Source organism: Tachysurus fulvidraco, chromosome 2 (genome assembly GCF_022655615.1).
Source record: "Tachysurus fulvidraco isolate hzauxx_2018 chromosome 2, HZAU_PFXX_2.0, whole genome shotgun sequence".
Lineage (NCBI taxonomy): Eukaryota > Metazoa > Chordata > Actinopteri > Siluriformes > Bagridae > Tachysurus > Tachysurus fulvidraco.
In genome coordinates this window covers 19,358,197-19,373,543 of record NC_062519.1, presented here as the reverse complement: position 1 = coordinate 19,373,543, position 15,347 = coordinate 19,358,197, and the positions used below count along the sequence as shown (strand labels likewise).

Below are 15,347 nucleotides of genomic sequence, written 5' to 3'. Positions count from 1 at the left end.
GATCTTGTAGCTGAATGAACACATCCGACATCTAGTGGAAAACCTTCACAGAAGAGAAGATTGGACTCAACACCACTGAACACCTTTGGGTTAAACTGGAACAGACTGAACACTTCCCATATCAGAAAATAAATGCTAAAACAGATGGAGAGATGATCCAGGATCACGGTTTAGAACCTGTGCTTTACAGCGTACATAAACGAGCCATGATGGATTTAGTGAGTGTGAGAAACCTGAACAGTAAAATATGACGACAATATTTTATTTTTGTATATATTGACAAAACCGTTGAAAAAAAAAAAGAATGTGGAAAAGGTCCTGTCAAGCATGACACTTTTAAATATGCAGTGAAATGTACAACACACACACTTTCATTAACCACTTTATCCAGGTCAAGGATGCAGTGAATCTGGAGACTATCACAGACACTGAGTGCGAGGTGAGAATGTAATCAGTCTCAGGGTACCATGAAACCCAGCAGACCTGGAGATGGAAATGAAACGCACACATACTCTCTCTCTCTCACACTCACACACACTCTCTCTCTCTCTCTCTCTCACACTCACACTGGGATGAAGCTCAACCCAGGGATGTGCGGCTGAGACAGAACCCGTTACATGGGTAACTGTACAGTATATTTAGGATATAACGTGTATGTAAACTATCAGAACATCATTAATACAAAATCAGGCATAAATATATTTTTATGGTGGAACTGAGAATGGATTTTCAGAAAAAGGTTTTTATTAGAAGTCCAAATATTCCCATTTAGACCCTCAGCCTCAGACAGAAACTGTGTCTTTGTTCCTTTTCCACATCAAGCGTCCAGGTGTTTATTGAGTCTTCTCACTTTCTCCTTCTTGTTCCGGTTGCCGTGTTTTTTCCACGGTTTCCCAGCTTGTTGTTCTGCACCTGCTTTTCCCTGCGCTTGTGGGCCGCTGCCAGGTTTGTACCCCATCACCATCTGCACTCCCTTCGTCAGCGCCCGGACGTTTTCCTGCGAGACGTCAAACAGCATGAGTGAATGTTTAACAAAAATGTTTGGGGAGAGAGAGAGAGCGAGCGAGAGAGAGAGACTAGTTATGTAAATGAATTAATGATTGCTTACTTGGTGAAAGAAAGTTTTATCCACAGTGTTTTCGATCTGTTTGACTTTGTTAGGTTTACTGCCACACGTGGAAGCACCGCTGCTGCGATTGGTTTGATTTACAAACTTTAAGTGCTGAGGCTGGAAGTCTTTAGCGACGATGTGAGGAGGTGAGTGACAGTAGAGCAGCTTTCCCTGCAAAGCCATTATTACTACACTATTATTTTCTTCAAGCGGTAAAAAAATTGTGAAAATGACTTACGCTAACGTAGTCTTTCAGGACGTAGCGAGCTGATCTGGACTGGTCTGGCTGACCGTGTGCAGTCATGAAGCCTCTCATATCTGAACACACACATTTACAAAGCTTCACATTTACACTCTGCTCATCACACTATGTGTGCTCTTATGGGAACGGTTAGTGGCCTACATCCGTAAGCTGAAAGCAGTTCCTCGGCGGTGGGAGTCCGATCCGGGTCCTCGTCCTCTCTCGGGCGGACGATGTTGATGCCGTAGGTTCCCTCCAGCACAGTGCGTGGAATCGTCTGACAAACGTACTCGAGTTAAGGGGCTCGCTTACACACTAGAGAAACGCTCAGTACTTTAAACAGCAAACGTGAGTAACGCAATCAATTGTCATCAAGAAATACGTGAGAGGATATGAGAGAGACGGCCGGGACGTGGTCTCGCATCTGGTCGATAGGGAGAATCCCACTACAGATCATTTCAGCTTTGGTGGACACGAAGGAAGGCATGACCAGTCCAGGACAGTCACACAGGCACAGACCTGGTTCAACAAACAACGTCTACAACACACACACATTTAACACCCGTTTAGAGAGAGAGAGAGAGAGAGAGAAAGATTTACAGTGCAGAGAGAGAGAGACAAAGAGAGAGAGAGAGGACAGATATACAATGCAGAGAGAGACAAAGAGACAGAGAGACACGAAAAGAGAGAGACAGACAGAGACAGAAAGAGAGAGAGGCTTTCAAACATCAGAGACCACACCTTTAATGAGTTCATTACAGACAGAAAGGTGAATCAGGCCACGCCCACTGAGTCTCATAGTCCTGATCTGATAGAAGTATGATCTCTTCAGTGTTGAGTAAAAGTACCTGAAAGTGCTTGGTGTGTCCAGGTGTAGCAGACACGGAGACTTTCTTATTCCTAAAGATGGTGTTGATGGTGGAGCTTTTTCCAACGTTAGGATAACCCACCTTAAACAGAGAGGAGATGATGTCATGTCATGTCGTGTGTGTGTGTGTGTGTGTGTGTGTCCTACACATTCGAGCTCACCAGTCCTACTGTTAGTTGGCCTTCCTTACACTTGGCTCCAGAATGTGCAGATTTAAACATTTCGAGCAGCTCGTCTTTGCGCAGCAGACGGCTGGAGTTATAAAACGAGCCGCAGTCTGAAGGCTTCTCTTTCTCGTCTTCGTCTCCTGATGGCTCCGAGCAGGTCTGCCAGTCTGGCTCTGAGGTACAGTCCTCAAAACTTGCTGTTGTGTCCTCCTCATCTTCACTGCTCTCCTGTGAGACCTCGGGTCCGCCGGGGTGAACCCACGTCTTCTCCGTGTTCAGTTCGGCATCACTGAGCACTTCGGCATCACTGAGCACTTCTCCCTTTAAAATTAGGCAGGAAATAATCACAGGGTAAAATGTGTGTACCAGTACAGTACATGTTCAATTCACCTGCTTTCATCAAACGTACTGAATATTAGGAAGCCGAAGGGTAAAATCCAATAAAAAAATGTAGACTCCAGCCCCCCCACCCCTCGTGTAGACTCCTCCTCCCCCACCCCTCGTGTAGACTCCTCCTCCCCCACCCCTCGTGTAGACTCCTCCTCCCCCACCCCTCATGTGGATTTGTTTGCATTTTGTTAGTGGATCTATACAGTTGAATTATATCCAAACACCAAACCCAACAGCATGAGAATGCTATATTTACCCTGGCTGTATATGTGTCATGAATTTCTCACCTTTTCTTCAGCTTCCAGCCGCTGTGCCTCGGCCAGCGCGGACCAGAACACCGCTCTGATACCTTCCTTCTGAAAATGCTCTGCCCAGGCACGACGCTGCTCTCGGGTCAGCAGATCCGCTTTGTTCAACAGCAGCATGTTCACCTTGTGACCGGATACCTCCAGGACATATTTCTCCTGATTAAAAACAATAACCTGTTGCCGTAAACGAAGACAGAACCGGGTTAAAACGAATAGCTGCGTACGTACCAGATCTGGGCAGCGGAACAGCAAAGGGTTTCTGGCGTCAACTATTTGAACCACAACGTCACTAGAAAGAAAATAACACAGAATAAAGTATAAAGTTTATATAAAGTTTATTCAAAGCATCGCTGTTTGTACAGACGCACATAAAACATGGCAGAGATTTGCATGGCTTTTAACTAAAGTACCTTCTCTCGATAACTCTCCAAAGTTGCCTCCAAAAATCCAGGTTCCTCTCAAAAGGCGTAAGAATCAGCTTCTGCTCTTCCTCCAGGCTGATACGGCAAAAAAAAAAAGGATGAAAGTGATTAAAATAAAGACGAGGAACCGTTTGGAAGGAAGTGTTAAATTTGCTCCCTCACCTCGCCAGCTCTCGCCTCCATGTCAGGAAGGTGTCTCTCTCAGCTTGCTGCAGGATCTCAGGGCTCGTGTTCACATCCCAGTGCGGTCTGAAAGGAAACAAAGGAGAAGAAGGAGTGAGAACAACTCACAGCCATTACCATTATACAGAGGTGGGAAGTAATGGAGTAAAAATACTTCGTTACTGTACTTAAGTACATTTTTCTGGTATCAGTACTTTACTCCACTAGTTATTTTCGGACAACTTTTTACTTTTACTCATTACATTTTTACACAAATATCTGTACTTTTTACTTCCTACATTTTCAAAACAGACTTGTTGCTTTTAGTATTATTTCCTTCTCATTGGGTGCTGTTTCCAGCCTATCATCCTATCAGTGTGCGGCTTTTTCCCCATGTGACTGGTGTACTGTATTATTTACTGGCTATCAGACATAGACTAAGGATAGCAGCGCTAACAATGAGCAGCACGCCTACAAAAGGAATGGCTAATGTTAATTCAGAGGGAGTCACCAATGTTAAAATAACTAACACTGAGGACATTCCTGAACACACATGGCCATATATGAGGGAGATGTTTGTAATAATCGGCATCAAAAAGGAGTCCTTGCGAATGCGTTGCGAATTGTGTCAACCAGGGGGGGTTCTAGCCCGTTTTTAGGATGGCTTCAGCCCCCTGTCTGTAATCTCAGCCACCCTAAAACTATAAGGATCATTTTTACTTTCATAAATAAACAATAAAAATGACATTAAAATGCAGGACATGTCGTCGATGGGAAAGAAAATTATTTATCAGTTTGATCCAAGAGCGATTTTTTTTACTTTGCTTTTACACGCACGTGCTGTAGTGTTTCAAAAGTGCGTCTTCAGCTGTCTGCTTTATTAGAAAAGAAAAGCACAGGTACGCGCAGCGTGCACGCGCAGTCAGAGCTGGAGGCGTTTATCTATAACGTTAATCGGCGGAAAGACGCAAAGACGGTAACCAAAATCAGTTGAAATGTTACTATTCTTATTACTAGAGTTGTCATATAATATAGAACTCTTCTTGTTTTAAATTCTCACTAAGGGCTAAACCCCCCTAAAGATGAAACCCTAGAACCGCCCCTGGTGTCAACCCAAAAAACACGAAGTGCTTAATTTAATTAACATTAATTTTATCATTTGTAAAACATCACAATAATTGAGTTGTTTTCAAGGACAGAGCTGGAATCTCCCTACAGTTTGGGATATGGCCTTGGTGATACACTTGGTATACATTATATTTCCAAAAGTATTGGGTCACCTGACCTTTCCTGCTATATGTGGTTGTTTTCTTATCTCATCCCTATTGAACACCTTTGGGATGAATGTGAAAGCTGACTCCACCCTACCTCACCTACATCAGTGCCTGCCTTTCGTAACAATCTTGTGACTGATGAACACAAATATCCATCAGCACACTCCAAAATTATATATACATATACACACACACATATATACATATACACATATACATATAAATAAAACATGACGTCCAGTTACCAGCATGACACTAAACAGGTAGTAGTAACGGCGACTTTTTACTTAAGTACATGTCAGAGCCCATACTTCTTTACTTTAACTTGAGTAAGAGTGTACTTAAAAATGAGTATCTGTACTTCTACTTGAGTAAAGGATGTGTGTACTTTTGCCACCTCTGCCATTATATATGTATACACAAATGCAGCTGGGTGGCTGAACCTGATCTTTCAAAAGGTCATTACTCAGCAGATAAATGATATACAACAATAATAACAACAATAATAATTATATATATATATATATATATATATATATATATATATATATATATATATATATATATATATATATATATATATATATATAAAAACCTCCGTGGGATGCGAAGGAGCTGTCTGTTATCTTCATGAAGTTTCTTTAGTCTCTTGGATTCTTCAGCAGTCAGTAAACCGCTCCTGGCTTCAGCTGGAACCCATCTGATGTTCAGCTTCTCTGAAACATTACAGCACTCACTAGTGAGACAGCGTACTTAACCATAACGTCTAGACGACAGGACTAGAGACAGCGCAGAAAAAGATCTTACCTGCAGTGAACTCTGTTCCGGCGAGTTCGGCTGTGGCCAGAAAGTCGTCCAAAGAACTCTGTTCCGTTACAGACTGCAAATTCAGACGACCCCAATCGTATCCGTCATTCAGTTCACTGGTGTGGAGCTGGTGGGGAAAAAACATCAGCTGTTATTCATCTGTTATATAACAAGAGAGAGAGAGACAGACACACAGAGAGAGACACAGAGAGAGAGAGAGACACGCACACACACAGAGACACGCACACTATATGAGTATATAATATTGAGTGTTGTCCCTTTGACAATCACAGCTGTAGTTCTGTGTAAGAACAGAATATTGTTATAAATGTAAAAGCAGGTAAATTAAATGTTATATCGCAGTAAGAGATCACTGTTTAATCAGATTATTAGACTGTTGTATAAAGAACATCACAGATCTGATTGGTCACAAAGTAACTACTAATACTACTATAACCAGTATAACTAGTCTACAGTGTATACAGAGTGACGAGGCTAACGTCTTGTAGCTAGTTAGCTGATTAGCAATAGCACAGGAGCTGAATGACTAAAGTAAGTCCTGTTGCTATGACATTATACCCAAGTGTCGCTCCTTCTGTGTCCTCGGGCTGCATTCAGTCTGTCCTTCATTAACGTTCTCCCTAAACCTGTCCCTTCTCCCTGAGCCTTCTTCTTCCCCATGATGATCAACACGCGTGTGCAGTTCAACATACGCCACAACAGCTCATGCGTGTCCCGAATACACCGTGATTATAAACCAAGTGCACTACGTAGTGTGCAGACTACACCTAGTGTAGGGCGCCTATGTAGAGAACGATACGTCATTCAGGACACAAAGGAAGTGATGTGGAACGTTCCATGTTGACATTCAGGGGTGTGTCGTCGTGATAACGGAATCTGGACTACGAAAGAAAACAAACCGAGCTGCTGCTTTGTCCACGACGTGTGTGCGCTTCTTTAAAATACCGTTTGTTTACTTTAAAACGTCATTAAATGAGTACTGAAAACGGAAAACAAACTAAAAACACGTGGTGGTTGCGTCTAACGTGCAGGCGTTAAAAGTGTCGTCCGAAACCGTACTCTATTAAAACAGTTCCGGGTTCACAGGGTCACGGCTGTGGAGCAAAACAAAAACAAAGTAGATATAAAACAATAAAATAATAAAATAATAATAGTTTTGTCACTTCTACACCAGTCCTTTACATTCTGTCCTGTCTGCTTCCCCTTGTGTTGACTGGTGTGTGTTGTAATATTTAATAATAAATTCCACTTCATAATTAATAAATTCCATAATAATCAATTAAAATAATAAATTCCACTTCATAAGGACAATATCACATAATATACAGTCACTATGGATGGATAAGTAGTTAATTAGACTTATTAACGTCTACGTATTAATAAAAAAACTAATAAAAATGATGCTATTACTTTTCCATCAGCTGTTTTGTGATTTTGTTAAGATTTTTATTGAATCAGACAAAATTCCAGTTAATGAGAACTTTCTGTTGTAATTGATGCTGTTTCTAATAAACTTCATATACTAGATATAAACAAAAGCTTGTGTACACTTCCAACAACATCTGACAACACATTTATTTCATCTTTAATAAGCCAATCTAATTTAAATCTCCATTCTTCTGTGAAGGTTTTCCACTAGATGTCGGATTTGTGTTCATTCAGCTACAAGATCATTAGTGAGATCAGACACTGTTCAGCTCTGGGGTTCAGTCGGTGTTCCAGTTCATCACAAAGGTGTTCAGTGGTGTTGAGTCAGAGTCAGGGCTCTGTGCAGGACACTCCACTTCTTCTACTCCGACATTAACACACCGTGTCTTCATGGAGCTCTGTGCTTTGTGTACAGGGACATTGTCATGATTGATGTAGATATTTAATACTCCTTTTATATATGAACATGCTTGTACAGTATACTGAAAGATTGGAATTAGAGTAATGTTTAGAGTTACACAGATAATCCTGGATGATATGAACGAACTGATCATATTTGTGTGTGTGTGTGTGTGTGTGTGTGTGTGTGTGTGTGTGTGTGTGTGTGTGTGATAACTTCCTCTAATATGGAGGACAATGTCCCTGCATTGTCATGATGGGACAGGGTTTGTGTCTCTTAGATCCAGTGAAGGGAAATTGTTAAGCTACAGGGTATGAAGACTTTCTGTACAATTTGTGTTTCAAAGTTTGTAGAAACAGTTTGGGGAAAAACCCCAAAAGATGTGTGTGATATAAGACTGGGATAAGATTGTATTGTGCAGACCATCACAATAACATCTGTATTCATGTTTAATACTCGTAATGTCTATATTGTCTCACATTGTCTGTTTTGTCTTGTATAGTTTGTATTATCTGGTTTTGTATAGTCCAAGCTAAATGTACAGTATAGTGTTATATATGTCTCTACATTTGAGAGTCACAAACAGCTGGAATTCCTTGTGTGTGACAACACATTTGGCCAATAATATCTGATCCTGATCCTGACTCTGATTCTAATTCTGTAGGGAGCTGCAGTAGAGAGTTTCTGTGCTACCTTCTATCTCCAGTAGATGGCAGAATTCCCTCGTTTATTATTATTATTATTATTATTATTATTATTATTATTATTATTATTATTATTATTATTATTATATTGATGTTCACATTCTAGAATCTTTAAAGCATAAAGTCGTTTGTGTTGTTTAGTAAACTTTCCCAATTCACTGTAAAAATAAAAAAAACACCTTAACATCTGATGTGATGCTTTGCATTAACATTGTTGTTTCTTTGTTTTAAAGAAACTAATAAAATCATTGTTTCTAACCAGCACAGAGGGGGGATTTGGATTTATGTTAAACAATCTGATATTTACAAGGGAATAAAAACATTAAAGATGCAGAAGATCCCAATGTTCTATATCTAACATGTTTTATATCTAACATGTTCTAAAGCTAACAGGTTCTCTATCTAACAGGTGCCTCTGGGTGTCATCTGGTTCGTTCCAATGTGGACACTGGAGACTCCACGCTCCTCCTCCCCCCGACACTCTGAGTTGGTTCAGTCCAGTGTATAATTACAGCCGTCTGGACTGTTGGAGATAGTTGACGGTTCCATACGATGAGGTGCAGCTAATAAGATCCACTCCTGACTCCTGCTATGTTAAAGGAAGTGAGTGCTAGGAAACCTAAATCATGTAACGCGTCGTGACGTTTAAACGCAGACATTGTTTGTAGTTGGCGTTTAGACGCAACGAGACTGTTCTTCTTGGTGTTCCTTTGACCGCCCTGTGCACAACCCGACTATAATGTTGCCTTGGAAGAAGAACAAGTTCGACCTAATAGAGGAAGACAAGCAGTCCAAGCACAAGGGCTACGCGGTGAGTCTGAACTACTCCGCGCTCACCACGCTGGCCAAGGCGTGTCCGGAGAGCGCGCTGAACCGGGTGGGCAGCATGTTCAAATCCAAGAGGAAAAAGGTGAAAATCACGAGCGAGGACCCAACGTACACGGTGCTGTATTTGGGCAACGCCACCACCATCCAGTCGAAAGGTGACGGGTGCACAGATGTGGCCGTGAGCAAAATTTGGAACAAGAGCGAAATGGGAAAGTGCGGCACGAAGATGCGGCTGACGGTGAGCTCACAAGGGGTGCGCATGGTGCACATGGACGATCAAGTGCGCAGACCCGGGCACCTTTATTTACTGCACCGGATCACATACTGCGTTGCTGATCCACGACTGCCCAGGATCTTCGCCTGGATCTACAGGCACGAGATGAAGCACAAGGCGGTGATGTTGCGCTGTCATGCCGTGCTCGTGTCCCGGCCGGAGAAGGCGAAAGCCATGGCACTGCTTTTGTACCAGACTTCAGCCACAGCGCTGGCCGAGTTCAAGAGGCTCAAACGTCGCGACGACGCAAGGCACCAGCAGCAGCAGCTGATCGGCGAGCAGACCATCCCACTCGTGCCACTACGCAAGCTGCTGAACGGCCAGTGCTGCTACAAGCCTCCGGTGGAGCGCAGCAGGAGCGCACCAAAACTCGGCTCCATCACCGAGGACCTGCTCGGCGAGGAAGCCGAGGAAAAAGCCACACAGTTTGAATGTGAGGACGTGCTTGACACGGACGAAGAGCGCACAGGCACCGATAAACCCGGGCTGTGTCAGCTCATTAACGACCTGGGGGAAATGGGCATCGGGAACGACGTGCGGACTCTACAAGCGGACCTCAGGGTGACCAGACTGCTGTCTGGAGAGAGCACGAGCAGCGAGTCGTCGTTAGAGAACAGTCACGATCCTGCCGTCGTGTCCAACGATGCCGACGAGCGCAAAGCTCCAGAAGTCGGCTGAACTCCGACTGAAAGTGTCTTCGTCCTCTGTTGTAGATTTTTGTGCCACTGCTGTTATCCGTTCACTTGAATGAGCGCTCGTGCGTTTAGAGGTTTGTGACTCCGACCGGCCTGCATGGATAAGCCAAGTTTCCATCCAAGGGCTCTTGCATCCATCCAAGGGGTTTGTATGGGTTAGATGGTGTGACGGAAAGAGAAAATATAAGGAAATCAGATGTTTAAGGTGGAAAATGAAATATAAAATGTTATCGTGGACTGATTCCATTCTAAACTATAACAAAAATATATAATAAAATAGTAAATGTTTTTTTTCTTTACAAATGGATTAAGAATAACAGATTAAAAACATTATTATGAATGGAATTTCTGATTATGAAGCCACTGATTTTCCCTGGTCTGAAATTGGAAACCTTGCACGTCCGTATGGACAGGATGTGCGGAAAGGACCTGGATGTTTGTTATCTGAAACAAAAATGAAATGAGTTGTTGCCTGATTTAACCACTCTGTCTGTGTTACAAAGGGGAAACAGTTTGTTTGATAAATTGTGGTGTACTTTGTTTGCTTTTTTGTGGTGGTTTAAGTTGAATTCAGTGTTTGGATGGAAACCTGGCTTTAGGGAGAAAGAACCAAGGTGCAGTCGACCTCAGGCCGAGCTGGGACAGGGAGTAATGCGCAATAAAATTCTTTCTCTCTCTCTCTCTCTCTCTCGTCACATGAAAAGTTTTACATCCAAGAGAGTTTACGTAAGTCATTTCCCCAAAGGAAATGTTTCTCTGTTAAACACCAACCCTTCAAATATGTGCACGTTCCTTAGAGGACTCACTTCGACTATCCAGTCAATGCTAGCTCTGTTCAGGACATTCCATTTTCTGTTCCTTATTACGCACTGTTGTGTATCTACTTCGTTATGTTAATGATCCTGTATACAACATTCTTTCCTTTCAAATGTTCTTATACATAAAAAAAAAATCTGTTATTATCTTTGCTGTGCAAAAGAGAAGAGAAAATCGAATGTATTGAGATGTAAATATTCACAACGTGTATTATTTTTAAAAAGGGTCACGTTCGTTGTTTTTGTGTACCTTGAAAATTGACGAGTAATAAAAAAAAACTCAGAACATCCTTAAATGTTTGTGTTTATTCACCTGAATATGGCAGCCAATAAGCAGGAGGTTGCAGAAGTGTTATTGTAGCTAATGCTGAGATTTATAACGAACAGCTTCCACTCCTTTTTACTGCAAATGACTATTAAAACAGTTTGTTTTTCACTTGAAATGTTTAGTCTCTGGTCCCTGTAGCTAGTCCATGTGCCTGTAAGTTTGAAACATCTTCACTAGACAAAAAACCCTCAGTCTGTGGCTTTTCCAGCTGTTACCAGGTGCGAGAGAATCACTGGAGAAGTGCTTACACATACGCAGTGTAACCGTGTACTACAGGACTACGGTCAGCTTCCAAACATGTATATTAACTTAAAAGCCAGACAATTGATCCATCTCCAGTTTAAGACACTTTATAATAACAATAATAAACAACACAGTGTTCGTAGCCACACACACACACACACACACACACACACACACACACACACACACACACCTTGCATATAAACAATAGTTAAAAACTTTACATCTTGTTTTTTTTTGACTAGCCGTTATTTAAAGTGCTCAGCCTGCCGTATTTAACCCATCGTAGTTGTTATGGTTGCAAATATTCAAATAAGATGAAGCTTAAGCCAGAGTTTAGTAATGTACAGTGTGAAAAGCCATTTGATAACAAAAAGCCATGATTATTTGGGTTGATGTCAAACAGCCTAAAGTGCTTGACTCTGTTGTGTTTGAGGAAACTGGAGAACCAAGAAGAAACCCTTAAAGCACAACGAGGAGTCAGGAATTCAACCCCTACATTGAAGGTTTGAGGTAAATGTGCTACCTCCCGTACATATGAAGTATACAAATCATAAATTAATAACTTTTTAAGTGACGTGACATACAGCTAAGTACGGTGACCCAGACTCAGAATTCGTTCTCTGAATTTAACCCATCCAGAGTGCACACACACACACAACAGTGAACACACACACAGCAGTAGTTTGTAGTGATAGATCCTCGTAGATTCTCGGGTGAAGCTTTGTGTGGGAATGGTGTTGGGTTTAAGTTTACTGAGCAGAAGGTCAGAGTTTAAACAGCAGTATGGCCAAACTGTCCTTTCTGCACCTTTAAGTGAGGACCTTCACCCTCTCAGCTCCAGTAGCACCATATCAGGGCTGACCCTGTGCTCAGACTTCCTAACAAACTGTAATTATCCAAAGAAAATAATTTCTACGTGTCGTTATACTGTGTACGTGACAAATAAAGCCTTGTTGCTAAGCTGCACTCTTATCGTCCACGCTTGTTGCTGTACTACAAATTCAGTGCCAAATATTGCATATGAATGTTTGTAGGTCACTACGGTAGAACCGCACCAACAACCTCTCAGGCCTGTAACTGACATTGCAGTTAAAGTAGCTGTTTATTATTTCATTCTCCAACAGAGCAAATAAAAGAGGAGGCTTCCGTGTCTTTTTTTTTAAAGCATCTTACCTGCAAATCATCCCAAATGATCACAGCACTACTTATAATCTATCTAATATGGATTTTTCCTGCCTGATGCTAGCAAACACTTCTATGAAAGATGTATTAATATATAATAATTAGAATAAGTATTAATTAATTAGAAGTATTAAAAAAGTTTTTGGAGTGAAAGGAACTTCGAGCTGGAATGTTACAATGACAATAAGTGTGCTGAATGAAAACACGTCCCTTTAATAGACTCTTTACTCGTCTGCTTAAATAATGCAAACGAGTAAGGAGTCTATTACGTGTTTGTCAGACGCTGCAGACCGCTCATGTTGTTAAGTCCTGAAATCTAGATCCTTACTGATGAGATGCTATACCTGTTTGTAGCTCATGTGTGTTGTGTGGACAGCAGCGCAGTAAATCACACAAAAACAGATATCTACACCATCGTGCGAGGGGGGTGGGGGGTGTACTGTGGCTTGATGGGTAGCATGCTTTCCTCGCACCTCCAAAGTTGTGTGTTTGTGTGTGTGTGTATGTGTGTGTGTGTATGTGTGTGTGTGTGTGTGGCTTGATGGGTAGCATGTTTTCCTCGCACCTCCAAAGTTGTGTGTATGTGTGTGTGTGTCTGTGTGTGTGTGTGTGTCTGTGTGTGTGTGTGTATGTGTGTTTATGTGTGTGTGTGTGTGTCTGTGTGTGTGTGTGTGTCTGTGTGTGTGTGTGTATGTGTGTGTGTGTGTGTCTGTGTATGTGTGTGTGTGTGTGTGTGTGTGTATGTGTGTGTGTATGTGTGTGTGTGTGTATGTGTGTGTGTGTGTGTGTGTGTATGTGTGTGTATATGTGTGTGTGTGTGTGTGTGTGTGTGTGTGTGTGTGTGTGTGTGTGTATATGTGTGTGTGTGGCTTGATGGGTAGCATGTTTTCCTTGCACCTCCAAAGTTGTGTGTGTGTGAAGTTTGTGTTTATCTTCCAGTGCTTTGGGAGTTTCCTTGCTTCAGGTACTCTGGAATGTGGTAGCTTAGTGGTTAAGGTACTACACTACTGAGCAGAAGATTGTGAGTTTCAATTCCGGCTCTTCCAAGGTTGTGACTTTGAACTGCCAACACCTGTGGCTGAGTGTTTAACCCTTAATTGCTCAGTTGCATAAAATGTGATAAAAATTTGAAAAAGTTTCTCTGGATAAATCTCATCTGCCAAATGCTTTTCTCTGGTCCAAAAAATATGCATTGTGAGCTGAGTGGTGTCTTTAAATTGTGTGTGATTGTGTCCTGTGATGGCTTAGCACACTGTCCAGAGTGTCCCCTGCTTTGTTCTCCAAGTCCTCTGGGATAGACTCGTGACCCTGTGTAGGATGAATCTTTCATTTTCCTCACATGCAGATGCCTCCAGTTCACCATTCACAGCTGCTTTACTGGAAACGTGACTGACACGAGGTGACTTTAAGGATTTAAAATGACCGAAAAGCAGAAGATGGTGAAAAAAACGAACGTGTCATTAAAAGTACACCGCTCACAACGATCTCAGAAAAGAGCTGAACAGACAATACTCAAATGTAAGCTTCTTTGTTTTGTTGGCTCATTTGGGAACACAAACAGTACAGTCATTTTATGAGTGAGGTCAGGAATAAGACTAAAACATCTGGATGTGGGTGTGACCTTCGAGCACAAACAACACTCACCCGGACCTGGTGTCTCCCTGAACATCCTGTGCTCTGCTGGCACTGTGAGCGAATCTCAGTCAGGAACATCATCCTTAATTAGCGAGCGCTGATGACATGTTAAGTGCTGGGGGACCCTGAAGCGAGCAGGCTTCTCATTTCTCAGTGTTTTTGACACAAAAGCCTCCCTCTGGAGAGTAACAGAGTCCAGCAGAGTTATTTCGGTCTTTTCTGTTTGCACAGATAATAATAAGATGAGCAGGAAGAGTCAGCAGACAGACTGCGGTCTCACAAATGCCGATTGGAGATTTCATATAACTCGCTTGTCTCTGATGGCTTTTTTTGTCTCACAGCAAACCTTTACACTTCCTGTGATGCATTACATGCAACAAAAAAGAAGACAGGGAGCTGCTTAAGGGGCCGTCGTTTGATGGTGGGTGGGAAATACGCTCAGAAAATCTTACAAACATCAACACATCAACACGCTAAAGGAAAATCAGATTGTAAACGCTTCTGAAATGATTGAAGCCGCAGTTAATCGTGCTCCATAACTAGGCTTTCAAAAGGATGGCAAATGTACATGTAAAGCTGTAATTCAGTTCAGTTTTATTTGTCAGTTTTATTTGTTATTTTGCGACGGCTGCACAAAGACGTCCCTGAGACGACACGAGGAAGAAACCTTGAGAGGAAACACACTCAGAGTGGAACTGGGTGACACCAGTGCGTGGGATTATAAATAATGCCCTTTCTACAACTCTATATAATCCAGTAGGGCAGAAGCGTACCAGTAGTGTTACACAGTACACAGTAGTGTAACCAGAAGCTTTTGAGCGACATATAAATGAATATAAGTCCGTTACAGACTTAACACTAATTCCGTCCATCCCGAAGCAACCAAACATTCGATGATGGAGGTCTGAGGGTGGATTTGGGGGAACTCCCATCTTTCTTTGATGTTATTTGAATGTAGGCAGTGGATTCAAGTCTCAGTGAGTGAAACTAGGTGTAAGGACCACACACACACACACACACACACACACACACACACACACA

General features: G+C 42.1%; 2 protein-coding genes across 3 annotated transcripts; one reads left to right on the top strand and one right to left on the bottom strand.

The window, feature by feature from the left end:
* Positions 1-246: 246 nt before the first annotated feature.
* On the bottom strand, positions 247-6,828 carry lsg1 (large 60S subunit nuclear export GTPase 1). Of its 2 annotated transcripts, XM_027171459.2 has the most exons (14): positions 6,330-6,824; positions 5,751-5,877; positions 5,539-5,659; positions 3,670-3,756; positions 3,496-3,582; positions 3,314-3,374; positions 3,065-3,241; positions 2,382-2,708; positions 2,201-2,302; positions 1,747-1,890; positions 1,515-1,638; positions 1,350-1,429; positions 1,109-1,282; positions 247-997 (listed from the first exon to the last, which is right to left on the bottom strand). In XM_027171459.2, the coding sequence occupies exons 1-14, from the start codon at positions 6,459-6,461 to the stop codon at positions 818-820; spliced, it is 1,923 nt and encodes a 640-aa protein (XP_027027260.1). In that variant the 5' UTR covers positions 6,462-6,824; the 3' UTR covers positions 247-817. The 2 variants fall into 2 exon arrangements, with proteins under 2 accessions (XP_027027260.1, XP_047665895.1); XM_047809939.1 differs by lacking the exon at positions 1,109-1,282 and having other exon boundaries at positions 6,330-6,828.
* A 1,925-nt stretch (positions 6,829-8,753) lies between these two features.
* On the top strand, positions 8,754-11,205 carry fam43a (family with sequence similarity 43 member A). Its single transcript, XM_027171460.2, has one exon. The coding sequence runs from the start codon at positions 9,043-9,045 to the stop codon at positions 10,081-10,083; it is 1,041 nt and encodes a 346-aa protein (XP_027027261.1). The 5' UTR covers positions 8,754-9,042; the 3' UTR covers positions 10,084-11,205.
* Positions 11,206-15,347: the final 4,142 nt, after the last annotated feature.